This window comes from Merops nubicus, unplaced genomic scaffold, assembly GCF_000691845.1.
Source record: "Merops nubicus isolate BGI_N331 unplaced genomic scaffold, ASM69184v1 scaffold12401, whole genome shotgun sequence".
NCBI lineage: Eukaryota > Metazoa > Chordata > Aves > Coraciiformes > Meropidae > Merops > Merops nubicus.
This window is the reverse complement of record NW_008590438.1, coordinates 25,279-52,249: the sequence shown is the minus strand read 5'-3', so window position 1 is coordinate 52,249 and position 26,971 is coordinate 25,279. Positions and strand designations below refer to the sequence as shown.

The 26,971-nt window shown below is 41.1% G+C and overlaps 1 protein-coding gene across 1 annotated transcript in view; it reads right to left on the bottom strand.

Annotated features, from left to right (window-relative positions):
* The window catches only part of LOC103782194 (DNA-binding protein Ikaros-like), a 48,137-nt gene that overhangs the window by 8,163 nt on the left and 13,003 nt on the right, over nucleotides 1-26,971 (bottom strand). The window contains exon 3 of the mRNA XM_008949947.1: nucleotides 4,606-4,866. Within this exon, the coding sequence (XP_008948195.1) occupies nucleotides 4,606-4,866 (261 nt within the window). The remainder of the gene's footprint in view (nucleotides 1-4,605; nucleotides 4,867-26,971) is intronic.

The following is a 26,971-nucleotide window of genomic DNA, read 5'->3' as shown; positions in this document are numbered from 1 at the left end:
CTTCATCAGGAACTGCTCCTGCATGCCTATTTCTCCATAGCCCTTGACTGAATCAAACCAGCCTTTGAAACTCATTTGCTGAATTCTATTTTTTTTAAGCATAAATGTAATCTGCTATAATAATTATAATGCATCAACAATATTAGAAACAGGCCAGAGATGACCTGTTCTTAGTTTTGATTTTCTTTATATAACTATAATACTGAATTTAAAATTCTGGTGCTGAAGTTAAAAACAAAAAAATTAAACTATTTCTTTCTTCTCTCTTGCTTAACAATGATGTATTATTTTGCACATTCATGACAAACTTGTATGTCCATGTGTGTGCATATATATGTGCAGCATGATAATTTTTGACTTTTGGGTAATGCAACAGAACTATTGAAACATCAGTTAGAGAGCGGCACAGTCCCAACCCCAAAATCTGCACACTCTACCATCAGGGCTGGCAGCTTTAGCATTTAGCAAACAGCAAAATGATTTTATTTTATGATGAGATATTTTCATTGGTACAGCTTCAAGCAGGTCAGCATAGTCCCTTTCAAGCCAAATGAGCAAATCTTCTTTGCTCAGCAAGTACATGTGTTCATCTAAACTGTATCTGCAACTGGTTCATCTGGGGTGGCCCACAAAAATGCCAGCATCATCCCTACAGGATTTTACAATGTACTTTATAAGCCATGCACAGTAGTCATTCGGGGAAAAAGAAAATGGCTAAGAGTCTGTCTGCTTTACCTCTTAATCTTTGGGGCAGTTACTCAGTGTAGAAATGCTGTATTTTTCAGAAATGGACTGAAACAGTAATGAAGAAATAAGTTTGTGGCGGGGGACCCAAATTCAGAAGAAATGATTAATTCCTACTAAACAGATTTTGTAGCACTGATTTCTGTTATTTCTACTCAGAGAAGTGTAAGAGCAGAAAACAAGGATTGTAAAAATACTCCGGGAATGAAATGTCAAGTAAAGTAAGATGAAATGTATCTCCAGTCTACACCTCTCACAATTACAAGGTGAAATCTTGCACTGGGTAGAGGATCCAGAGAGATGGAGCATTTTAAATGAGACTACTGCATACCAAGGTATTTCTACAGAACTTACAGTGGGATCAAATTTAAGGAAACCTGCGCTAACGTTGCTGTGTGAGGAAACACCACCACCGAAAGACCCCGAAACTGTGTGTAGCTTGGCCAGCCCTTGGTCTTCCCCATGGCAACTACTGTGGTGGGGCACACCTGCCTTGTGAGCCCCACAAAGCTCCCAGCCATGCTAGGATGGAGGTGGGCACTGATTGAAGGTTACTGGAGGTGGCACTATCCCCCCAAAATGGGGAAGGGACAGGACAGAAAGAAAAAAAAATCCATAATGCATCTTTTGTTTAAACAGTCAGCTTTATGTGTTATTTTCTCACCAGCTCTGAACAGCATGTGTCTATCCTGGGTGGTTTTCGGTGCACAGTGTGCAGCTACGGAGGGATATGGGCCCAGGAGAAAACACTGCAATGGGATCCTAAACTCAATCAAGCACCACTGCAGTGACTTGCAAGCCCTACTGGGAGCAGGGGCCCTGGACTGCTTATATAGTGAAGAATATTTATCACCTTAATTTACATCTTTTTCACTTCTTAAACAATATAATAACAAAATTGCCTAATACTCGGAGATGTGCATTACTCTCTCTTTTTTTTTTTTTTTTTGTTAATGCTCATTCGACAATGGCCATTAATTTTCTAAATAAATTTGAGACATTTAGACCCAGCTAACAAGATTTAAGGGAAATAACTCGTGACTTGAGTTAAAGGTCTGTCCATATAAGGAGGGAATATGTACACCTATGCACATATCTGTATGTGTATATATATATACACATGCACATATATGTATGCTTTTTTATATGGATACACATTTATATACACAGGCACATACATGGACACTGAACAAAAGAAATCTCAGCCTATACTCTGAGGTTTCAGCACAGGGAGCAGAAGGGGGCTTCTCTCTGCTTTCCAGATCTCCTTTTTCCTAAACACCAAGCAAGTCAGCAGCAAGCTGGAGAAAAGCAACCTACTGAAAGCCTTGAGAAAGGTGAGTGAAGAGAGTCAGGCATCTGCGAGTGGGATTCACTCCACAGACGGGAGCAACAGGTAAGGTGCTAGGAAGCAGGCAGATCTGTACAGCTGCTTGCAGACAGGAGGGGTCAGAAATATCAGGTGCTGCTCTGCGTATCTGCACTTGGCAGGTGTATTCATTACAAGTAATTATGCCTTTTATCAGGTCAGGCAGTCATTTTCGTTTGGCACATAAGTGAACAAAACTCTAGCACACTAATCAAATATTTATTTAAGGAAACCTCACTACATATGCGGGTTTTACATGAATTAGCAGCAAAGTAATTAATTTGTGAGGCTTATTCCTTCACCGGGCATGTATTGAAATGGGCTTTGGCATAGGCAGTTAAATGTCTGTAACAGTATATCCCATTTCTGCTTTAATTTCCACAGCACAGCTGAAAGGAAAAGTGGTCATCGCTGTTTCCCCATGACATCCCTTTAATTTAAACTACCAGCTCTGAGCCTCCACTCCCTTGCCAGCCTTGGAATAATTGCCTGAGCTCACCCAAAGAGGCTGCTGGGGAGAGGAGCTGAAGAAGAAGAAGGGGCTCCTGCTGAGTGAAGTGCAGCTCATGGGGTGCTTCCACTGCAGGTTTTAACTAAAAAAGAGACCTTTTGAGACTAAAAGTTGGCAAGGGGAGGGCTCTGCTAGGGCCAGAGAAGTCTCGGACTGGCAGCCCTTGCCTGGTAGCACCCCAAGCACCCTTGGCAGGCACATGAGTCCCTCTGCCACATGGGGAGTTCAGGCAGCTGGAGGTCTGTGCCAGAGAAACCAGTGAGGTGTCCCCCAGGGATTCTGCTGCATCCTCCGGAGAGTCAGCCTGTGGGTGCCAGCCAGGGCACTAGGAACCAAGGCAGCCCTGCCCACCACCTCCCAAAAATCAGCCGTGCCCCACCACAGGCCAGTCAGCCCTGGTGCAAACACTGTGTCTGATCCTCAGGGACCCAAATCAGCTCCTCCAAAGCAACAACAGCATACTTTTAAGAAAAAGAAGCCTCCTTAAACAAGCTCAAATACTTGTACCTCTAAATGAATTTCAGGTTGTAACATTTTATTCTGACTACTGCAGCATCATCTTCTAGCCCATGGGTCTGTTTAAAAGGCCTCATGTCCAAGTCATTTTCCACATCAATTTGATCAATTTTTAAAGGATCACATGAAAAAAAATTCAATGAAAAAAAAAGAGGGAACAGTCGACCAACAAGCACCTAGGCAGTAGGCTTCAGCCTCTCCTCTGAGAACTAGCTGTGGCTTTTCCAATATAGATATTTATCTACTTTTCCCTGATGGAAGGATTTATCATATTGAATTGAAGAGTACTTTGAAATAGGCAATACCACAACCTTGCTAACTACCACCAGCACTGCTTCTGAGCATGGTTAACCCACCTTACAGTAAGAGATCACACTCTTCCAGAGCCAGAACAGCCATAGTGACAATGACAGACACTAGCACTGGGGGTGATGAATGACACTTTTCATGGATCCTCTCCATTAAACTCTGAAAACACTTTGTTAGTCTCCCTCCTTAGTAATTCTGAGGAAATTGTTTAAGCTTGATCCGGGGGATGCAGAGGGAGAAAACATCTATGTGATGACCAGCAGGACTATGGAATCTAACCATTGGACAGGTCATTCTTACCTTAAAAATATTTTAAAGTTCACTCTCATATGAATACCCATGCAAAAATGCCAAATACGTTATTGAATTATTTTTAAAATAATGTGTAGCACAACAATACACTTCAGTTCTTCTCCTTTGACTATGGAGAGAGTTTAGATTGGAAGCCTGATTTTTAGATAGTTCCTATCAGGTGAGATGCACCCTGGTCTTCTTCATTTGTTTCAGCCTCTTAATTTTTAGCATTCTTTGTCACTATTTAGAATTTAAAACTTGAGGCAAGAAGATTCACAGCACTCTATAATGAAAAGCCATCTCTTTGGAGCACAACATCTTTACATATCTCTTTTAGTGTCCCAGCAGAAACCCTTTAGTACAGATTTGACCAGTGACAATACTTGTTTTTATTTCATGAAACATTTGACACAAAATTAATCTCTTTTTTTTTTACTAAGACTGACAGTACAGTTCCCTTAACATTTATTTTGCCATTCACCGATCCACTGTGAGCTTTGTTGCATTGTTGGAAACATTGGAACTGGGTCAATTTCAGAGTTAGCCACATATGGGTTTTTGTTCAGCAATTCTTAGAAATTAAACAAAATTAATTAATATATTTATTTTAATTTGAATTTTTCAAGTAACTTCACACCAAACAAACGGCACAATTCTAGCCCAAAAGCTGGTCTTCCATTAAGAAGAAATCTCAATTCCTGTGCTGGCTGAAATGGCGTAAGAAAATAACCAAGTTCCAAATGCCTACCAATGCTGCATTATCTCACAAGAGGGAACATGTGCATGGTACAGGAAATAAATCTTAGTTCCTAATACGTGGCCAATTCTTGTCAGCTAAAGGAAAAACTATGGCAGGCCTTACCAGTGTGGCTTCGTTTGTGAACCATGAGCACATTGGGACCGATGCAAATTATCCCACAGATATCACACTTTAGCTTTCCGTTAGGAAGTCGAATGCCTCCAACTCCTGACATAGCCTTGCTGCCTGGGCCATTGTGTGAACCATTCATTTTCTCTCCCGAGGTATCAAGCATTCGTAAATCCTCCGCACATTCTTCCCCATTCATTTCACAGGCACGCCCATTCTCTTCATCACTCTGAGTCTCTATTTTAATATTACCAGCTGAAAAAAAACAATACAGGATGCCACTCAGTTTTGTTACAGAATAAATATGGTGGCAAAGAAACAATCACATCAAAGGAGATAACTTCTAAACAGCGTGTACAATATAACTGAATAACGAAAGCTACAAACATGACTACATTTCTATGGGCAGTGCAACGAGTTTGTAACACACGGAGCATGAACAGTGAATATCAATAAGACACGTACAAGGTGGTCAGGGAGCTGGGAACCCAAACAACATTATGAGCTGTTGCTAGGTCAGTTTGAGATTCTTGCATTTGTAATGTTCATTTTGACAATTCAGGCTAATCAAAATGAACCTTAAAATTAATCCACTTCACATGAATTTGTCCAAAACAATTGTGAAAGTAACTCATTAAAGACAATGCATGAAAATGGACAGAAAATGCAATGTTATTCATGTGGCAGGAAGATCCCGAGGGTTGTACTGAATCCAAGTTTGCAGTTCTATGGGATAAGCAAGGAAAATGGGAAAGCAGAGTACAAGCACTGATAAAGAAACCAGGATGGAAGGAAGAATTTAAGAGCAAGAACTAGCATTACAGGAAACTATAGGAGTGATAATCGTGTGTAAACAGCAGGGTTAGGAGTGTTGCCTAAGAGGAGAGGATCTCTAAAGCCATGAACTACTATTAAAAAATAGAAAGGAGGGTGGGAGAACTGTTTTGACTTTATTGGATAAATGCTTTGTGTTATAACCCCATAGGTGAGTCACTTGCAGATAGAAGAATGGTTCAGGTACAAATCTGGCATAGCCCCACTGTGTGTGATAACACGTAGGTTGGTAAATTTGATCTGAACACAGCAAACCTAAACATTATGGAAAAGGGCCAAGTTTCACATCAGTCCATGTCAGTATTCATTCTTATCTCCACAGGACTGTATGGCACCCTGTGTAGAATAAATCATCTTTGCAGTTATTTCCCTCTTTTCTGATCTGATGGTTTTGTGAAAAAATAGTTCTTCGTTAGGCTGAAAAAGACTAAATCGTTGCCACTAAAGTGAAACGTCTTTACCTTCACCCTGCCGCACCCCAAAAAGGACAGCATTTACTTTAATGGCTAGCTGACAACACGAGGGGCCAGTTTCACCCAATAAAGACCAACATCTTTTCCCCTTGTGGAATGCTAGTTTCATGGGAGCCTTGTAAGTGGTGGTGTAGCAATGACATAATTAAGCTATGGACAATAATTACCTCAAGAGATGAAAAATCTTGACATTCATTTAAAATTGAAAGGTTTGGACAAATTCTTCTCTGCTACACCCTTCAACCTCCCTGATGTCCCAGAAGGACTGCATGGATGTGACAGACTAGAATATCTGACTCAAAATGAACAAAGAAACATGTTGAGCATAGAGGTGTTCACATTTCTGAACACGGCTTGACTGGACACCTTTTACAAAGTCTACCAATCTACTTATTTTAATGATTCTTCAAATATTAAATTTTTAACAGAAATCATAGGCAAGACAGAATGAATGCATATTGTAAATAATTTACACATATGGGAAAAAAAACCCCGATGACCAAACAGTGACTTACAAAGATGGTATGACTGGCTAAACAGAAGTGAACTACACTGTTCCACAAATTTGCTGGACTGCAGCCCCATACTGCTGTTTTCACTATGGAAAGCAACAGAACTATTTGGCTTGAGTGCATGACAGATTTTCCATAATTCATGGACCAATTTTTTTCTCTTATTTATACAAATAATAATTTGAATGTAAATATATTTATACAAAACAACTGTAGGCTCTTTGGCTGCCAGAGATTTGGAAAATGTCGCTTTTGAAGTAGACTTTATGTTAAGCTAAAATGAAATACATGTGAATGAAGCCAAAAAGTTCAGACTACTTAAGCCCTTTGGTAGCATATGCAGAAAAATGTACATTACTGAGAAGTGAAATGACACAAAAATCATGAAAGTAGGAACAAGGTGGAAATGCTCTGTAGAGAGCTGAGTTTGCAATATACTTACGGGAAAAAGATTTGGGAATTATTGCATGAAAGTCCCTAAAGCCTTCTGCCCCGTATGCAGCTGCAATAAAGAAGGCAAACAGGATGCTGGTTTGTGGTACTGCTAGCAGTAAATGTAAAGAAGATGGCATTATTGCTATAAGACAAATACCTAGGAGAAAGACAGAAATATCATCACAGAAGCAACACAAGCAGTTTAGGATGAAGCAGGAACAGCGGCAGGACAGTTGGCAGAGGAATCCTGACCTGCCCAGAACAATTCCCACTTGTAGAAATGCCCTTTTCTTCCAAAGCATCCAACAAAATTTATCATGTTTTCTAAATGCATAATGTCTCTTGGGTATTCCCCTTCATTCACAGGTTAACTCCTGCCGAAGTCAAGAGGAACTTTTGCTGGTGTCTCAAAAGATTCAGTGGGAGGAGAGCACCTAACACAGCCTTCTCCTCCTCCCAGGGAAACCACAGGCCCCTACAACACGAGCTTCCTCTCAGGATCTATTTTTTATCAACAGGTCCCCTCTGTGTGCCAGCGATGTCTTCTTTATATGTCCTTGTTTATAGACACTGAAGTTATAAAAAGTGAAACTGCATTGTTTTCTTCTCACACCTGCTGGTTTTACACAATGGAAGTTCAACTTTTTATATACATATATAAATTGTGTATATTGGCCTATTTTTTCTTTGTATTTCTACACCTTGTAGAAATGTATCCCAATGTATCTACACAAAGGTGGCTGCACAAACACACTATATGGTGCATACGATGAGTAGCTATGTACAAATTAACATGCTGTGGGGCACACTGATACAAGTAATGATGGAGTTCATTACTTGACATAAGCAATGATAGGGATATCGATCCAGTCACTCCTCACTAGAGCTCTCCACAGCTATGCCCCTGGACTGCCACAGCTGTGCTGCTTAATCAGTGTCCCCGTGCAGATGATGGTGAGTGTCCAGGATGCTCTTACAACACATCCATTTGGCAGTGCACCTCATGGCAGGAGCTCAGTTCAGGTGCTTCATTTTCCTAAGACTGTTTTAAAATAAAAATCAACTGTTTATTATTTCTTTTATGAAAGACATCCCTATCCCTCCCTTGCTATAGTGGGGAAAATCACCCTTGAAGCACCGATGATTGCACAAATACCTGGGAATGAGACTTTTCAGATTCACTGATCAAGAACACACTCAGCATTTGTACAGGTTTCTCAAACAGCTACTCGAGATAGTCTTTGTAGAAATAACTGCTGTGTACATCCATGCCTATGGACACATACATGGCAACAATTAGCTGTACACCAATTAATGAGAATAATGTCTCATTGGTTCTTCTAACATGATTAGGACTTCACTCACTAATTAATTTAGTTCAGTTTGGTTGGAGATGACCTTAAAAGGCTTTGTATTTCACTCTCTTTGCACACATTATTGCAATTTGGACAAGTTTAATCTAAATCAGGGGGGTTTTTTTGTTTTTGTTTTTTTTTTTGTTTTTTTGTTTTTGTTTTTGTTTTTTTTTTTTGTTTGTTTGTTTTTGTTTTTTGTGTGTGAGGTGTGTAGAGTGCACCAGTGTCACTGAACTGAACTTACAGCTCTCCCCAGGTCCCTTTTTGCCTACTCAGACTGTGGAAGTTACCTAAAAGCAGGGCACTGGGTGGGCCTCTTGTGCTGTCTGATGTTTACTGGGAGCTTCACTTGGGATTTTCTGAAGAGAATTTGACATTTATGTTACAAAGACTCTTCTGTACTATGGTTAAAGATGGCTTATGCAAATTTTTTTGGACTAAAAAAAAAAGAGAAATGGCTCGTCAGTGGGGAAACAGTTCAGGATATGATTTATCACTGAAGAACAGTGTAGCTGGCTCAGCACGAGACTCAGGATGGGACAGTTGGGAAGGCAGGATGGAGGGTGATGTGACAGAGTCACATTTCCCTGGAAAGGGTTGAGCAATGTGGAGAGGGTAGGGAGGCATTTTGTAATGAGTGAAAGAGTCCATAGTGGGGAGAAAGGAGAAGCCAAATGGACCTCTTGGGAAGCAGGACATTGAGGGTGTTTTTTAAAGGACAGAGAAATAGGCAGCTGAAGAAAAAGGCATGTGAAGAGTGAGTTTTCAACCCATTGCCAATTTACCTTCTCCTACAGCTATGGGACGCCCTCTCAGATGTAAAAACCTTCCAATTTCACTGGCACAGGTTTAAGTACCCGGCCCAAAATCCCATTTAGAAGGAGGCATTCACCTCCCAAGTCATATTCTTCTCCGTCAGGATTTTTAAAGAAGAAAAAAAACATAAGACCTGGCTATCAAAACAATTTAGAGAGTAACAGAGAAACACAAATCACTACTGAAGCTTCTGAGGCATTTTCACAACAGAGTTTCCTAACTGCCGTGGATTTTTAATGGAATTTGAGCATCTTTAGAACTTTTAGCCAATAGATACTAAACTATATCTTGTGGCATATCCTTGCCTTTAAGAAATTATCTTTTAGCCTTTCTTTGAAAATAACCACAATAATCTGATTTTGGCCAGTGCAATGTCTTGCTCATACTTTGTAGACAACAGCAAAGAAAAGACCTCTCTTCAAGTTGCTTCATATAATTTTGTTGCATGTTATTATTTTTTTTGAATGGCTCATTTGTTATTCCAAGACAAATCAGAAGTATTTTGGTACTGTTAATTGATGTCTAAATAGTAACTTTAAAGTCCAACAAGATTTTTTTCCTGAAGGCACTGTAACTATTCAAGAAGCAGACAGATGAAGCTGTAACAACATCTGGCTAATCTGAACAGTGAATTAGCACTGCTGTGGTGAGAAGAACACCTTTAATACTATCCCTTTTAGCAAATTATAAAAAAGTTGTTGAAAACACAGAATAAGATGAAAAAGGCCTATCAATAAAGTCTATCAGGCAAAACCAAATCATCTCATCGTGCCAACATGTGTTAATAAAAGCAGTCAGGATCTCTTCCTGTTTACGAAAGTGCAAAAACCTCAAAACAGAATATTGCCAGCAATTCCACCTGCTATGTGTGATATAAGATGTAATAGCTATTCTGTTTTGTTACACTGTACTGAACTCTAGCACTTGGCTATGACCTGAAATCCAGACCTTCCCCTTTTCTTTCTTACATTATGGTCATTTACTGTGGCATCAGCTCTGTTCCCTCCACAAAAGAGTGCTGCAGGTGCAGGATGCCATTCTCAGAAATGGAAAGCACACAAGCAAGCTGTTTGTCCACAGAATATTTAAGGACTCAGTATTCACTGGCTAGCCTTGACAATAAAAAAAGACCAATTCCTTAACTTAAAATGTGTTTCCTTTAATACTACCTTTCCCTTATGAGCTTCTGAGGTGACATGAAGAATCATGTAGGTTTAAAAAAAGCCAAGAAAAAAGTCTGGGCAGAGCAACCATAATTAGTAATACAATGCCCACAGCCATTCTTCCGTAAAATTCAGAAGACGCAACATAACACAGGTGGGACTGATTCAGACTAACTAGTTTTTAGTTATAGAAAAAGCAGATGCGTCCAAATGCTCTTAAAAAAGACTGGCTTCCCCTCTCCTTTCTACATATAGCACTGCAGCAGTTAATCAAGCATTTGCTGTTGCTGGAAGTCTAAAATGCGGCAATTACAGGCAGTTCAGAATTGCCTAAAAGGTTAGCGCCTGCAATGCAACTTAATTGCTGTGGGCAAAAGGAACTTCTGTTAGGACAGGACCTAGAACTCACTAGCACAGCTGGAGGTTAATGTTGGAGGACAGCAAGGCAGCCCAGTGATACGGTGCTGGCATCTTATCGTTTTGCTTGAGAGACCTGAAGTCTTTACCACAGGCTGCAGCGTGGTGAAGAGGAGGGCAACAGATAAAAAATGTAAGCTTCTAAATGAGAGGCTCTGAGCTGGCTTTTTGAAGGGAAAAACAAAACAAAACAAACAAACAAACCAACCAGAAAGAAGAGTAGTAGCAGGAACCACTGGGACACACCTGCAGGTAGAGCAGACTGGTGCCCACAGATAAGGAGATCCTCCCTGTGAGGTCTGTGCTGCCCCTCCTTTGACTCCAAGTGCCAATCAGCCCTTGGCAGCCAATTTCTTCCCTGCTCCAATTTTGGCTTTCAATCAAATATATATTATTCCAGAAACACAGGCGTCTCCAGATAAGCTATCTCCCATGGGACAACCGGTGTGAGGAGCCCCACCCATGCCGTCACCCGTGACTGCCATTTCCCCCCTGCTCTGCTTGCGGGAGGTGCCCGGCGTGCCAGTGCCAGCGCCCGCTTTAGCTGCGAGAGGCAGGGAGCTGAGTTCCCTGCACTGCAGAACACATCTACATGGGTCTCTAGGAAGCACAATGAGGTCAGACTGTAGGGAATGCAAAGAAGTAAACAAGACAACCAACAAAGTATGTCCTTGCTAGGTGCAAGAAGTGGCTTTTGCTTTGTGGTGTAGACTCACAGTAACCTCACAGTAGTTAACTATGGGAATCCTCTGATGCACCAGTAAAGATGGTCAAGAGAGACTCAAGTAATGCCCCTGAAATCTACTTATACACTTCAGGCGAGCTTCTTTTTATGTGTCTCTCTGAATTAGTGTTTCAGCAGGAGACTATCTGTAACCAAGACAAGGGGCTGATCCAGTCCATATTTTTTGTCTTTGTTGTGCTCCTTGCTGGTACATTTTGTACTAGACTCAAGTTGGTTTTCTAAACAACTGTTTACCTGGTTGCTTGATGTTTATCATCTGAATTCCCAGTAAAACTAAATTTTAAAGGTGAGAGAAACAATGTTATCAAGCAAAGCCACGCTAAACCTGTTTCTCAAGCTCCACATGTATGTGTAACCCATGCTGCCTCAATACAAAGTGCTTCCTGTCTTTTACAAGATACATGATGGAGAAGCTAAGGGAAATGCTGCAGGCTTCCTGTTAACAGACTTTACAGACACTTTTCTGTTTCAAGAATTAAGCTGGGAAGATTTTCAAACTGGAGGGAAAGGTTTACTGACAAATGATGGCAAGAACAGAGCTTCTCCTCCTCAGTGTCTTTGTTTCCTGCTTCCATCAGATTTTTTTTTCATATGGGCATTAAAGGATGAGGAAGTAGCAAAAGGGCATTTAGCAAAAAAATTTTAAAAAGCAAAGTAACCTCACATGACAATACACAAGAGTGTGGTAAAACCATTATCACACATGAAAGCGTTTCCAGCGCACACAGGTATATCTGTGTGTATCCACATGCTCACGTGCTGAGTCTGGTACCCATTGAAATGCTGGGGTTTGAACCCTGAACCCCGAACCCCAAATTAAGGTTGACATATGGGTGATTCCCACAGCCCTTCATACAGAGGTGGTGAGTTTGCCTTATAGCTTCCCCCCAGGGTGCGGCCGGCCCTGCAGGGAGAGCCATAAGGGAAATGAGCCCCAGGGGTCCCGCATTGAGTTGACAAAGGTCAGGTGTCTGCTTGGGGATAAAAGCTGGGACCACTTGCAGGGAGTCAGGAGAGTCTGTCTGTGGAGTGTACACATTCCACAGAGCTTCCTGGTTCAGGAAAGACCTCCTGGCTCTCCCTGGAACTGGGCCCTGGTCATCTTGGACCTTTGCAAACATGGGCTAGAATGGTGAGAGCTGGCCATGTGGCTACCCTTATCTTATGTGTTCAACTTCCTGATCTGGCTGTTCCTCATTCTGTCCATGGGGAACCTTGGTTCTTTGCTGGTACCACCTATTGTTGATCAGATTATGTCTTTTTATGGATCATTGGGGGTAATGTCAGTTGTAAGTAAACTAATTGACTTGTTTGTACCCCCAGCGATATTCATGGAATGTCCTTTTTGTATTCAATACATTCCACCTATTGGTTCATCTTCCTGCTGGTTGTGTTATTTGTGTTAGGCCTAGTCATTGGCAGAACACCCGTGAAGTGGTGTTTCCAAAAACACTACAGGCACAAACGTTGCAGCTTATGCTCTTCCCCACACAGCAAGTTACTCAAGAGAAGCAGAGCCTCAGACATACAATAATCTAACATTTATAAAGTGCCCCCCTTCTCTAATCTTTCCACAAAGCATGCTTTGGTGAAGTTCATGGATTTTAACCTGTCCTCAATGAATGCAACAAAATTCTTGCTAAAATTAAGGCAGCCTCAGAGAACGTGAAAAGATTGTGAATCTGCAGAAATTAGTGTTTTGGAGAAGAGGAGAGGCTATGCTGGCATTTAACAGGGAGATCAAAGAAGCTCCTCCCAAATGGGAGAACCAGGCAGGTTCTTGGCTGAAGCCATACTGTCATGACTGGAAGTTGTCCTTACTCTGCTGCAAACCCAGCAGTTTGCTGTGGAGGTGCCTAGCCAAAGCAAAGGGCTTAACAAATGACAAAATATGAATAAAACACAGCTACACACTTATGGTGAACAGTTACATACAAATGATGTGAACTGTAGTTAGAGGGGGAGTTGTAAGGCTGCCTGACCAAGAGAAAACCTTGTGAAATATGAGCATGAGCAGAGAATATTGGCCAGACCTGTACCAGCTGAAGACAGCAGTTATCACCCTGCAGAAGAAAGCCTGGGATCAGTGAAGTGTCCTTGGGTCTGTGGCAGGAAGAGCAGGACACAGCTCCTAGGCTTGCCATGCAGCCAGTGCAGTGGGTGGAGTGGCACAGGGACAGGCAGAGGGATGAACTGGTTTGTATAGTGCTTCAGTGCACCTAAATTTGCCTTGCCCCGAATGCAAAGTTAGCCTTTGCAAACCTTCCCCTATTCATGCTCCAGCTCAGTGAGCTGCTTAATCACCTTTAATTTTGTCCCTGGAGTGGCACAGAGCTACCCTGGCTGAGGATCAGGCCCTCACAAGTCCACGCACGTGGAAATTCAATGTGCTGTGTCTTTGCTGTCAGCAAGACGGACTGTTTAGCTACCATGATGATGTCTTGAGTGCTCTTTCACACAACAGTCCATAGTTCCCCAGATGCCAAAGGGTCAGTAGATCTAAAATTAGATGAAGCAGCTGTGTTTAGGTTTGGGAAGGTGCCTATGAGTGCTATGCACTGTCGGTATCCCCTTTTGAGAACAGGTCAGAGGGTGAAATGGAGAGTAAACCAGTTATTTCAGCACTTAAGAGGAATACTTTATGACAATCTTACTATCTTGTCTACTCAGAAAACAAATTGCAGAGCAGAGTCCTCTCTGTTCCCCTTACCAGATGGGAAAAAATCCCAGAGATACTGAAAGTTTATTTTAGACTAAAGCAGATCAAATGTAGTCATCGCTATGAATGACGATCTATCTCAGGACTGTGCAAAGTAGTATCACTCAAATAGTAGCACCTCAAATCCTGAGGTAGCCTGCTTTAAATTTGTTAATCCTGAATTCTCAGTTATCTTTCAAAAAGTATCCATCTGAGGCTATTCAAGTTTTTTTCTTTTGGTGTTGTAGAAATATTGCCAGAAGGTTTTGCTTTGTAAACTGCTGTTTACCTGACTACGGTGTGCTTGACAGTCCAGTGAAAGGAAATCCTAATTTGAATCTTCTGGGGAAGAGGCATAAATTGTCCTATATAACTCCTAAAGAAATTATCTGACTTTGGACATACTAGATAGGTTCAGAGGAGAAAAATTTCATTACAAAATGCCTTCTTTCCCACTGTATATTGCAGCCAACGCTGTGCTACAGGGGCATGGAGCCCCCCTCAGGCAATCAGTCCTCTGTGATGAAATGGCGAGAAACCCCAAACGATGCTGGGAGGCTCTCAGACACTCAGAGATCAGGATCATTCTGAAAGTCTGCAAACTCAGTTCAGTCCACCTTTTTAAAAGACTTCTTGTCTTTCCTCACTTCCTTGGCCATTTTTCATGCCTACTGTTTTCTTGCTTGTACCTCGGGGAAAAACAAGCCCTCTTTCTCTTTCCTGAACAAAATCTGAACTTAGCCATATTAGTGTTATGAGAAGTCATCCCTGACATTGGATGTCTCTTCTGTGAGGCATCCAGCAATTGCAAAGGTTCCTTGGGTCTTTGAACACAATGCTAAGAGAACCGCACATTTCACTAACTTTTTGCAACAGCTGACTCAAAAAGCAGGAGAGATTATTAAGTAAAATCCAGTTTCTCAGAAAGATGTGGGGAAAAATATGAGAGACCTTCAGGCTAAAGAATTTTCAGTATGTAAGATATTACATCTGGAACAGCATCTTAGCTAAACTTCCTAGCTCTGCTCTGCAAGCACACCTCAGCTACGATTAGAAACTACTGAATTTAGGAGTCCCTATTACTGCCCTGAAGGATATTTCCAAAATGAGAAAGAAACCATCCTACAGAGAGGAACTCCAAGCTGAGGATTAGTTTGGTTTCTGGTGAAGGTATCATCATGCCTCCAGAGGAAAAAGGCCAATATGGCAATCCACTCAAGTACAGCTTCCTCAGACGCTGAACAAATCCTTAGCAATTATCAGGCGTGGTAATTTAAAAGGGTGTTTCAAAACTATTTTACCACTCTCTTGAATGAGTAAAGTGATGTTTGAAACTCACTTGAAACACAGTCAAGATCACAATCTTCAAACAGTCAAAATCACCATGCTGAGTATCAGCATGATACTTTACATCATGATGCCTTACATCAAAAGGCAACCATTTTCTTAAGATGGATAGATCATCAAAGCATCTGAGACAACATGTTGCTAGCAGAGGCTCAAGGGAAAAGGCTGTCAAAATAATAGTTGTTGAATTAAATGGTCTCCAAAACCACTCTAGACAAAATTGTCATAAATAGTCCCAAACTGACTATTAGCAACAGAAAAAACCTAACTAACTCAGACCACAGAAATTCTTCCATCAAGACCTTAATTTCTGGATGAGGTATAGAATGAAATAATCTAATATGGTTTAACCAGCATCCAAATACTGCTTGAATTTCTCTAAACTCTTCCACTCCTTTCAATATGCCTACCGATCATTTTAACATTAGTCCATCAACAAAAGATTTTTACAAAAACAACTATTTTGGTGCCTTCCAACTTCAGACACTAATGAGATTATCAGAAAACTGATCAGACTGGAAACACTGATCACTGAGAAATCAAAACACTGTCTCAAGTTCCATATCTGAATCCTGGACATCCAGGCACCTCTGAAAATCAGGACTACCCTCTGTTTATCATGCATATGGAGGCAAGCATTTGGTAGCCCCTCACAAACCCTGTTTGCCGTAATCTGTAAATTGATCAGTGGAGAGGTAGTTAACAAAATGGACATGTATTGGCATTTTCTGGTTTCTAAGCTCAGAACTGGTTCAGGCATTGCTTCCTAATCTGCAGCAGAGGGAGACCATCAAACCCTTGTTCCACTGCAGCACCTCACTGACTGCAAGCAACCACGTGGCAGTGGAGAGCAGTGTTGAAGTATCTAAGTGATTTCCGTGCTTAAGTCTCCTTGACTTTTAGTAGTATTCGGATTTTTAAGACAACCTGAGCTTCTCATAGGGGGTGGAAAAACATCAAATCCACACTAAGAATGCTGTTGAACTTGAGTCGAATTGCAGCCATAGCTGAGAAACATCACAGCTTCCCCCATGTCCGGCTTAACAGGAAACCTCTATCTACTGTTCCTCTGCCTCCTTCCACAAACACACAGAGCAGTTTGGACATATTACCCATTTCTCCCCAACACACAGTTGTTAATCTCCTTAGCATCTGTCATAGACTACAAGTTTGGAGCAAGTCCTACACCAGTTGCTATGATGTAAATTGAAAACTATCAAGTTGAAAGGCTTCTAGAAGACCCCAGACAAAAAAAAAATGAGAAGGGGCAGGGAGCTCATCTAATTAATGAGTGCCCTAGGAAATAATTGGAGGAAAGTCCGTGGGAGTGCATTTTCCCAGGTGCCTTATATCTCAAGAAAGCTAAAGCATCTCCTAGTTTTCATCCATGGCATCTTCCAAAGGTTTATTCACACATGAGCATAAGTACTAATACTAATTATTCCTTTGAGATTTTATTGTTTGGGTTTGTGGTGGTAGCTGTTGAAAGAGCAATGTAATGAGCTGTGCACAATACAGGACTAGAGGTCCGCTCAGCTTTCTTGTCTCTACAGGCAAGGTCAGAAACACCTCAAGGCTATGTCTTCTCTATGGCAGCAGTACCGTGGGAGACCATTAGACTGGGACAGACTGTCATCTCTGCTTTGCATTCAAGGACACAGTGATGATTCAATTTGGGATTATTTTAAACTATGGGGCAAGAGATTATCCTAAATTCCTGAGCTGGAAACCTTGTGACTTTCTCTTATTTCTCTTCCCGTTTTATAAACCTCTCCCTTCTTTTCCCCAGTCCCCTACTCCTGCCTCTCCACTCTGACCGGCTTCTGTGCACTCCCAGAGGTGAAACTGAAGAGCTGCAGTTGTGACAGTGCAGTTTGTGTGTCATATTGTAACTGGGTTTCCACATCCTCCTCACTCTGTTGTAAAAGCACTCGAAGAGGAAGAAGGGCAAATAATGAAATATAGGAAAGCAGGAAAAGAGGAAGCAGCCAAGAGACAGCAGCTCAACTGAAATGCTAAGAATTATGGAGAAGTGACAGAAAGGGAAGCACAGACCAGGAATCATACTTGGTGGCTTAGCAAAAATTTTTTTTAAAACAAACAAAAAACATATAGGCTTAGCCTTTTCTGCCTCTGCAGCAATCTTCTACATTACTATTCCTTTCTGACTTTCACCCACTTGACCTGCGTTCCCCTTCCTGCCTCCTTTAAGACAGTTGGCAAACTGTGCTAGTCTTTGTACAGCAGGACTTCACCAAACCTGAACCAACTACCACCCTCCTTCTTATCTTCACATTTACCAAGAGATTCCTCAAATTACTCTCAGAAAGAAAAGAGGGAAACAAAAAATGAGGAAAAGGCCTCAAAATGCCTAGCCTTAGGGTGAGAAGGCTCAACTAGGCAATGGTCTTGTTTGCTGAAGGCAGCCATGAGGGACAGAGTGGTGGAAGAGTACAGAAGGAAATTGACTAAAGCAGAGAAGGGATTGCCTAACCGGGCAGTTGTGCCTGGCTACTGGCGAATGGAGCAAACAGCTTAGGAAGTCTTTCCACTGAGATCATGTACCCTTCTGTCCCTCTTGTTCAGAATGAAACTTGGCCAGAGCAGAAAGGGTTTGAAATTCACATGAAGAATTTTCTCTTCTCCATTTGCAGGCAAAGAGATACAAAGCAGAACATGAATCTCTTTAAGAACAGACTGAGAAACAGCTTTTTATGCTCTTGCATTTCTCAGGGACTTTTCAGCAATATTTTTTCTGATAAAGGGCTGAGTAGAAAGTAAAAACTTGAGAATTGACCCTCTATAAATATCACAACACTAACAGTGATGCATCCCTTTTGAGTCAAGCTCCAGTCTTTATCTTATCCGGTGGCTAACTGAATTTTGTAGTTTCTCAGGAAGATAATGGTGAAATCCTGCATGTAAATGTAGACAACAGTGTTACACAAAGGTGTACTGTGGTATAATTATTTGTTCATCACTGTATAAAAGCTACCCTGTTGGACAAGCTTGTTCAAACCATTTGTGCCTGTTTCTCCACACAGGCGGCTGTCAGGAGGTGATAAGAAATTAGTATTAGTGAGGCTTCACTTTCTTTGAAACAGTCCTGCTCAGAGTATCAACAGGGTCAGCTATTTTCCCTACCATTTATCTGTGAATTAGGAAATATCCTCTGGGCCATTCGATCAGTGTTTAGCTCTTCAGCTAGAGTTAATGCATTTTGGGACATGCAGGACAGAGGAGAGACAACTTTACTTGCATAGGAAGGAGTTAGCAATTTTGTCTTGTGAGTGGCAACAGTCCCTTAGATGTTATGACTGTTGGAGACCTGCATTGCATGTCCCATCCTGCAGTTCTTGGCTTCTCTTCCACTTCTCTACAGATATAGCACCAATACCTCCAGTTTACAGTAGCATAGTTGATACACTATTATTTTTTTAGGGAAGGCAGGGTGATCAAGCTGTGCAATACCCATCTACACGTGTTTGAGAGGGACTGTGACCATTCTGCGGGTTTTGCCTAGCTTGTCATATCCTACTTAGTACAGAGAGGAGCTGGTGTAGACTTCGGGTTTGTGCAGCGTAACCTGCCGCCTTCTGGCTTTAGTAGTTCTAGTCTGATTTAAAGTTCAGTGAAGCCCCTCTTTATTTATTTCAGCATTTCCACAGACAAAAACCTATCACGCAGCTGTTCAAGAAACAATGCTATGTCAAGCCAAAGGAGTATCGTAAGAGAACTTAGCTATGGATGTTCTCCACAGCAAATGGACGCAAGTTTTCTATGAAAAATGTCAAGCAAATGAGGTGAAAATATGACCATTTTCCTGTCTAGCCAGTCAGAATGTTACTTACTGTTAAACCAAGGCAGCTGGAAACAGCTAAGCATTGACCTGCACTGCAATCCCAGCCATAAGGAAAGGCATGAGTAGTTTGCCTGGTAAGGAGCAATACCACAAGGGGATTTTTATGCTGATGTAAATTCAGAAAAAAGAGAACATTGAATAGAAATGGACAATACTTGGTCCAGAAATATTCTCAGTTTCTCACCAATTATAAATATAATTATGTCTTAATAATTCTCTTTTTCACAAGTAGCAGAATTCTGCTTCAGCCTATACAGAATTCAATAGCAAATAAAATACTGTGGCCTCAAAGAGGGACAGGGCACTTAATGTAGACTGAGGAAATCTAGGTTTAATTCCTAGCTCTGCCACAGACTTCCTGTGCAGCCATGGGAAAGGCACTTAATCCATCATGTGCCCTTACTTCCCTATCTGCACATTTTTCAATTCTTTTTTAATGGGGACAAGACCTTTTTTTTTTTTTTTCTAAATCAAGAAACTCAAAAGCTATGTTGCTATCTAGAATGATACCTACATCTGAGTACATGCTTTTCAAGTGTCCTAACACAAAAGGCTGAAATCTGGTCTTCCATTGGTCACCCTTCTGGCATGTGTCCCACAGAAGGTGATTAGGGACCATGGGGCAGAAAGAACTCGTAGCTCAAGAAGCTGCATCACTTAGATATTTGTGAAAATGTTACCCATAATCTGTCATGTGTCCTACAGAATTGTAAAAAGGTTGAATTATTGTCCAGCCTAATAAACCTGTTACACCTGTAAAATACTGGATATCAAGTGCTTGGAGACCTTAGCCAGCTCTCCCTTACCAGGAATTGCTCAAGGTCAAAAAGTAGGCTTTTCCTTCCTCAGGCTAATGATGCAGAAGCAGGAAAGATATTCTATTTTTCCTCAGCTGGCCTTTTCCCATGCTACCACTCTGTTCCAAGAGAGATGTAAAATTCCCAAAGGCAACTACCCCAAATAAAAAAGAGCATAAGCTATTCAAAATATTCAAACCAGTTTTTAATTCCCATCACACTGCAGCCAGCATGGCAGAAGTTATCAGTGGTCTGAGAAAGGAAATAAGAGAGGGGCTCAGTCTGCACCTTTTTTGTAGGAAATGACTAAATACTGAAAACTGTGTCATCTCCAGTTCAGCCTTGTAGCACTTCTCATACATGCTCAGTTATGAGGTGTGAAATCTCACTCTGAAACCAAATTGCAAGACTGATTTTTTTTTTTAATTTTTTTTGTAATGCAAAAGATCTTCAGAAACAATTCATCAAAAGAAAAGCCTGGACAAGAATATGGATTTGACCTCCTGACGTTTGGTCTTATAACCCAACTTTATGCTCAGCTGCTTACCCTCCCAGGACCAGCCTCACTCACTGCTATGCCACGCCAGCACCAGGCTGTAATGCCAGTCATTGCACTGGCATGGCTGGGACTCCTGCCAGTACAAATCAGACACAGGGCTGGAAACAAGCCCTCCCTTTTCTAAAAGTCCAAGTGATATAGTGAAGTGCTTCCCCGTACTGAGATCTAGACTAATTATAAGTCAGAAAAACAATTATTTCCTGATTTCCCCAAATGATCCAGTAATTCACCACCAATATTTATTTTGCACCCTCATGTACCATCACTAAACGCTTCATTTATTTATGTTTACCTGATTTATACTTTTTGATCTCACATTTGAAACTAAAGAAATGTATGGTTTAAAAAAAACCTGAGTACTTTGAATCTAACCGATCTCACTGCACCCTGGAAGAATACAAAAGACTATTCTTCTGCAGCTATTACAAAAAAATAAAATAATAATAAAAAAAAAAATTGCTCTCTGGTCTCCAGAAGACTATTTATGGTCTAGATTGCACAACACAATTGACTACATCTCATTGTGCCCTACCTCACGCTTACCTCGGCTAGGACTTGTAAGGCTTAATTAATCAATCACATATATAGAGTTTTAATTACATTGTAAGCTCTTTGGGGCATGCTGTTGGTGTTCTTGCAGTGTGTAGAGCAGCAGAGCTGCATTTCTTTTCCAGGAACCCTATGCCACAACACAAATTCATAAATAAAAACAAAAAAACAATTGGAGAGAAATGGGATTAGAAAAACCCAAAGCTTCATTCAATCCACTTCCCAGTCTTTCATAAACAGTAAGAGCTAGTATGGACAGAGGACATGCAATTATGTGCGACTAGAAGACGATCCGTGCTGTGAAAACTGATGCCACGCACTCAGAGAGTGATCAAAACCCTCCCATAACGGTTGATGATCTGTTCAGACTACCATCTTTGATTGGCATTTTGGTTGGCATTTGGTTGGCATTTCCTGCCCTTTCAGCGTTTATGGAATATTTGAAAGTGTCTAGCAGGCAAAATTTCTGTCAAGCTTCCTCTGCTCCCAGTCATGTGTCCTCGTGTGAGTGCCTTTTACTTGGAGGAATCCTTCTGCCAATTTTTAAGCATCTGTCCAATTTATGTTTAAAGTGCTTTTCAAATAATGCAAAGGAACAGACATTGTGTTGCATTTTCACTGAACACAAAGGATTCTAAGTGTAAACACACCCAAGTGTGTCCTCATGTGCTACTACACATTAGGAAACCTTCTTTCCTATGAAGTATCAAGTTGAAACTCCTTGTTACCAAGTCAGAGAGAGTGCATCAGTAGTATTCAATCCAGAATCCATAATGCACCTAATTTTCATAGTTAACACCCAGTGTGGCTGGACTAAGAGGGAGGCAAATGGAAAATATGAAAAATTTTCCCCATTAAAAAGCAAAGCAGCTCTACAAAAGTTGTTATTTCTTATTAGCTAAGGTAAACTTTGGTATCTGCACTGTGGCCATGATGCACCGTGGAATACAAGAAAGGAAGTGAAATCCTGCAAACTCCACCAATTAGGAACACATACATCCAGAAATACAGTTGGGGCTGTTGGGTTATACAGGGTGAACCAGGTCACAGTTGCGCAAGTTTGTCAGAGGCTGCAGCAAGTGTGTAGAGTTGGTCTTCAGAAAACAAACCTCTACCTGGTAAACTGGTCAGCAACCAGAGACAAAGAATACAGGACTGATGAAAGATGCTTTCTTCATTTGAAAGGGAGCATCTCAAGGAAAGTTGCTTCTGCCTTGTCCACAAAAAGACAAAATCATGCCAGCTGAATATTTCTAAGCACATAAGGAACTCAAATCCCAGTGATCCCAGTATCCCACTGGAAAGCCTTTGCTCTCTTGGAACCTGTTATACATCAGGATTGTCATTTGCATTAGGGCAGTGCCGGGAGTTGTCCTCGCAAACAGGACAAAAGCATGGCTCATCCACAGCTTCAAATTCATTTACCTCAAAGGCACCATGGAATCCCAGCAAAGCTGATGTGAGCCACAGGCTCACACCTTCAGGGTAACGTGCTTCTCAAGTGTTCAGAGAAAAGAACGTTAAAAGTTTCGTTTTCTGTTGTCATCTTTTTTATCGAAAAAATGTGCAGCAGCTTTGAGTAGTGCAGAACTGTGGCCTGCTGCAGCAGATCTGCCAAGCAGGTCTTTTGATGCAAATGTGCTGCTTGCTAGAATGCCTCCGATTGCTGTCTGATGATCCTATGCCTGAATGTGACAAGCACAACCCGTAGCCCAGAACGTGTGGATTGATGTGTTCTCAGGAAGTATGCAACTAATATAACTATTTGTGCTCTGTTTCACTGAGGGTAAAAAACAGGGGTGAAAACCACCCACTATAGCACAGCAAACACCAGCCCTCACACAGGAAGGCTGGGCCTGCATTTTGTTCTAGCCTGGCCTTTGAAAGGGTTATACTTTGCACTCAGCTGTAGCTCCCTGAGACATTGTTAAGGAGATTCCCTGAATATCTCTGTTGCTTTCTGGGATGGGAGAGCAGAAGGGTCCATCTATTACATCTATTACAGTGGTTCTTTGAATCATGCTTTTGTATTCATCAGCTCAGCTAACTGCTGAAACATCTCTGAGAAAGTTACCTAGTTAGGCTTGTATCAACTTTTAGTGGAAAGCTTTTATCTCAGATGAGATACACAAGATGTTACACCTGCTTTTTCTGTTAGAATATTGCAATATGTCAGCCATCTGTCCCTGTTCTACGAGGACCAGATATCCCCCAAAGCTTCACTGTGCTATCCTAAATTTGGTATAGGTTTATTATAAAAGAATCTCGGGGGGAAAAAAAAAAAAAAAATAAAAAAACCCAAAAACATTTCATCAGCATATCCCTCACTCTCCATTACAGATCATACCTGAATATCTCTGTAAATAATCAAGTAAATAAGCCATCCAAACACAAGGAAAAGCATTTATGAATTGCAGGGGAGGATCCTGAGAGCCCGTGTACCACTTTGCTGCTGACCCAGCAGCAACAGGCAGGAGAGCCTCTCCAGTTGCCTCAGGCAAGGAACACGACCAGGAAGGACTGAGACAGGGTGTCTCTTGTTCCTTTCACCATCTACCTCTGTATGTTTATGAACTCCTTGGTGGCCCTTCTAATACCATGACCCCATCTGCCTTCACAGCTGCCATGGCCTGCCCACTTTACATTGGACTGCAAAAGCCACAACGGGTACAAGCGAGTCTTCCTCAGCTGCTGCCCACTTCCCAAATGGAATTTACAGTTGGGTTTCTTATAGGGATATAGACAAATTAGCAGGAACTAACCTTTTCCTCTTCTAGTTTTGAAAAAAAAAAAAAAAAGAAATAAATGTTATGACATGCATTTGTTTTGCAGCATGTGTTTGATAGGTCTTTTCTTTCCCTCTTAAAAAGAATGAAAACTTCAGCTTTCAAGATAGAAGCTCTTTTGCATATGTGTGCAGGTTTTTTTTTTTTTTTCCCACAGACATACACACACAGGAATTTGATTCTGTAGGCATATAATTTCATGTGTACTGACAGACATATTTGTATGTACACATGTGTATGTGTGTGCATCTACACACGTAAAAGAGAGAACATGGAATAAATGGCTCCCGTTGGCTGGAAAGCAGATTGCCATTTCCAGCTGCAGAGTATTAAAGAGAAAATATTAATTACAAAAGTTTTTAGAAATGAAAAATATTGGCACAGAAGAAAGCGCTCACTAGCAATGGTTACACTGTATTGCAAATGTATAGGCTCGTTAATGTGTAATTACAGTATAAACAATATCAGACTTCTCTAGTCTGTTCTGCAAGGAGAAAAAAATTCCACTCAACACCACAATAAGCCCATGATTGGATAGCAATTTTGCTAGGATCTACTAGCAATGTGGTTGTAAGATTAAATGAACGTGTTGCTAAACCAGAGGTAATGCCTCATTACCATTATTGTTTCCTCATCTTTTACATGTGTTGGGCTCCAAAGCCACAGAGGCCTTTTTGCTAGCACAATTATAATTTCTCATTTTTATTTCTACTTGCCATTATGTGGACAAACGGGCAGGAAGCTCAACTCCTCCCCAGAAATACCTAGTTCCCATTTGACTTCTAGATAAATTGTTGTAGATCCACACACGCAGCAGATGAAGTCCCAGCAACTAAACTGACCCACCCACCTCCCCTTCAGTGTTCAGTGATGGGAGATGCCAGTTACAAAAATGATTTGGATTCCAGGAGGAAAAAGACAAACCCTGACTCAGAAAGGAAGGGTCATGTCAGTATGGAAGGGATGTTCTCACCTCTTAACTCATGGCTTAAGCCTGGGGAAACCAGAAAGGGTGCTCTGCTTAGGAGAGACAGTCATTCACAGCCTGATTTGTGAATACAGCCAGCTGTGGGTTGGGGTAGGGATGGATCACAGACAATTCTACACTAATCTCAGCCACATAGGTATTTCTTTCCCTTTGCAAATCTGTGCACAAAAAACAAACAGTGGGGCTCAGTCTAACCAAGCAGTAAGGCACAGTCTACCCCACAGTAAGGCATAAAATATTTTTTTTTATAGTGAATTCTATACGTGCACATGTCATTCTCCACTGAAATTAAATTCTCATACTGAAAGATCCAGAAAAGTACCTCTGAAACCCAGAAGCAGCACGAGGGGTGCAGATCTCGAGCTGGCAGTCACCATTTCAGTGCTAATGAAACCATCCCACTTCAACACCAACCACTGCCACCACTTCCGAGCATTGCATCACATATTCACAGCAGGAAAAAACAGGCTCAATGACTCTGTCCATATAATGCCAAGGTGCATAGTACTGTGAATGATCTCCCTCCAAAAAACCCTTAAGTCATCATTGAAAATCAGAATGTAAACCTCTTAGCTTAGACAAAAAAAAAAAACCTACCAAAGATTTGGGAAGTTCAAATCCATAGTGGGGATGTTGGCTGATCACAGCTTCTTACAAATACAGGATGCTTTTAAATGATGAAATATAGAGAATGAATATTTCCTCTTCTATTAATTGCAACACAAGCTGAAAGTGCCACCAGCTTTAGTTAAAACCCACCTTTCCATTGCATTATATATGTCTGTTACATTACTTAATCAGCAGGGAGGACGAAATCAGGTGTAGACACTCTATTATATGAAGGGATTAGCAATTCCTTTTAAAGTGATGTGTTTTGGGTTTTTTTTGTTTTGTTTTGTTTTGTTTTGTTTTTTAAATGGAGAGGTCAGAGAGCAAGAGAGTTCTTACATCATTCCATAAATGATTCTAGAAGTTACTGAAAACTGGTAAGAACCACTTCCTCAGAAGAAACATTTCCAGGGTAAAAAAAAAACCCTGGCTTTTGTGAAAGTCTCTTCTGTTCCTCTCTCTCCCTTCTACTCCCCCCTTTAAACTCTGATATGTGTCTTGGATGAATGGAAGTCAATACGCTCTGTCACATTTCTCCACTTTTACTACATGTATTACACTTCTCAAATGAAATAATTTTGGACTGTCTTTGGGGGAGGAGAAACTGAGGACATGGAAGGTGAAAATGAAAGAGAAGAACATGGATCTTAACTTTTCTTTTTGGATCAGCTTTGTTTTGGTGGGAAATTGAGAGTAATTCTGGTTTTGCTCTGCATTTACTAATTCTCTGCAAACATTCAATGGGGTTCTTAATCTTATTTTTTAGGTATGGATTTTAGCATGTTTCAGTTGAAATATTAGTTACATCAAAGGAGCAGGAGTTACCTCTATAATCTCATTTTGTGCCTGTGATGTTACTATAGCTGATGGTGGAACATCAGATCATATGTCTTCTTATGCCTATCACTTAGACACCTAAATGCTTCTGGGAAAGGTCCCCAAACTGCAACAGATACAAGAACTAGGCACTCTTCCTAACTTAAAATTGTGTAAAACCCAACGAAAGATAAGCACACACCAAACAGGTTACTTTACTAGAAATTACGCTCCTGGCATGTGGACTTTTACAACACAGAATTCACTTACTGGAGTAGGAGGGATCAGCAAGAAGTGTCTCATATTTCAGGCTGCAGGTCTAACCTGCTTTTGGACTGCTGCTCTGCTTGCTTGCTTGTTTGGGCAGACAGCTAGATGAGGCAGGACAGAGTTTCCAACAAGCTGTCTCTGGAGCTCTGCTGGCTGATCCATCTTCACAAGTTCACAGCTTGTGGTCACAGTTCTTCACCATAAAAGATGTGCTGAGGATGAGCCTGCACTGGCTGGTATGACATACCCTACTGCACATGAAGCAAACCTTTTTGAGAAACCAACTTCTGATGTTTCAAGGAGCCTCACATAGTGAGCTCAATGAGAAA